At 62.0% G+C, this 1241-nt stretch overlaps 1 protein-coding gene across 1 annotated transcript in view; it reads right to left on the bottom strand.

The window, feature by feature from the left end:
- Positions 1-6: 6 nt before the first annotated feature.
- The window catches only part of CALR (calreticulin), a gene marked incomplete at its 5' end in the record, with an annotated part of 7549 nt that continues 6314 nt past the window's right edge, over positions 7-1241 (bottom strand). Inside the window, 2 exons of the mRNA XM_017742743.1 lie at positions 7-237; positions 1040-1239. Of these exons, the coding sequence (XP_017598232.1) occupies positions 124-237; positions 1040-1239 (314 nt within the window). The remainder of the gene's footprint in view (positions 238-1039; positions 1240-1241) is intronic.

Here is a 1241-nt window from a genome sequence, read left to right as displayed (position 1 = left end):
TCCGGGGACGGGGAGGAGGGGGGAGGGCCCGGATTGCATCCCTACCCCCCCACAAGAGGGTGGGGACCCCCCTGGAGGCAGAAGGAGCCCCCCCCCAGGGTGGGGGGGAGGGCCGGGGGTCCCTCAGTCGTCGTCGAAGTTCTGGCTGAGCAGGAAATTGGCCGCCAGGTTCTCGTTCTTCTCGCAGGCGAAGTAGGCCTGGATCACCAGGCTCTCGGGAAAGCCCAGCGCCTTCAGCTGCGTGCGGGGGGTTAAAGCGGGGCCCCGGAACCCTGGGTCCCATAGCGGCACCTCCTGACCCCGGTAACCCTGACCCCATTAACCCTGACCCCGTAACCCTGTGCCCCATAGCGGCACCTCCTGACCCCATTAACCCTGACCACATTAACCCTGACCCCATAACCCTGCACCCCTATAGCGGCACCTCCTGACCCCGGTAACCCTGACCCCATAACCCTGCACCCCTATAGCGGCACCTCCTGACCCCGGTAACCCTGACCCTATTAACCCTGACCCCATACCCCTGTGCCCACAGAGCAGCACCTCCTGACCACATTAACCCTGACCCCGTAACCCTGGGCCCCATAGTGGCACCTCCTGACCCCGGTAACCCTGACCCCATTAACCCTGCACCCCCATAGTGACATCTCCTGACCCCATTAACCCCAGGCCCCACTGATGGCACCTCCTGACCTCCTTATTCTGAGCCCTAAAAGCCGTATTTCCCATTCCCCGTTCCCTCAAAACATCATTTCCCATTGCTGCTAATCCTGCACCCTAATAACGCCCCCTCCCAGCCCTGTTAGCCGTGGCCCCATTATTCCACGCCCTAAAACCCTTATTTCCCATTACTCTGAGCCCTACAAACATCATTTCTCACCAGAATTAGCTCTGAACCCCAATACCAGCCCCCCACCCGCGCTTGCTCCGGGCCCTGCTGCTCACCCTGCCCGCCCACGTTAATTTTGGGTGCAAAAAGCTCCATTTTCTCCTCAGGGTGGCTCAGAACCCTGCTGAGAGCCCGTCCCGCCCCGCTCACCCTCTCTATGGCTTCTTTCTCCTGCGGGGTCACCTGGATGTAGTTCATCTGCGGGGACTCGTCCCCGATGGCTCCCACCTCCCCCTCCAGCTCGCCCAGCTCGCCCAGCGGCTCGTTCAGCATCTGGATGAACTGCTCCTGGTGCTGGCTGATTTGCTGGGCAGGGGGGAAGCGGGGGGAAATCAGCCCGGGCGGGGGTCCT

This window comes from Corvus brachyrhynchos, unplaced genomic scaffold (assembly GCF_000691975.1).
Source record: "Corvus brachyrhynchos isolate BGI_N302 unplaced genomic scaffold, ASM69197v1 scaffold1720, whole genome shotgun sequence".
Classification (NCBI taxonomy): domain Eukaryota; kingdom Metazoa; phylum Chordata; class Aves; order Passeriformes; family Corvidae; genus Corvus; species Corvus brachyrhynchos.
The sequence above is the reverse complement of the archived record's forward strand: the minus strand, read 5'-3'. Positions and strand labels throughout refer to the sequence as shown.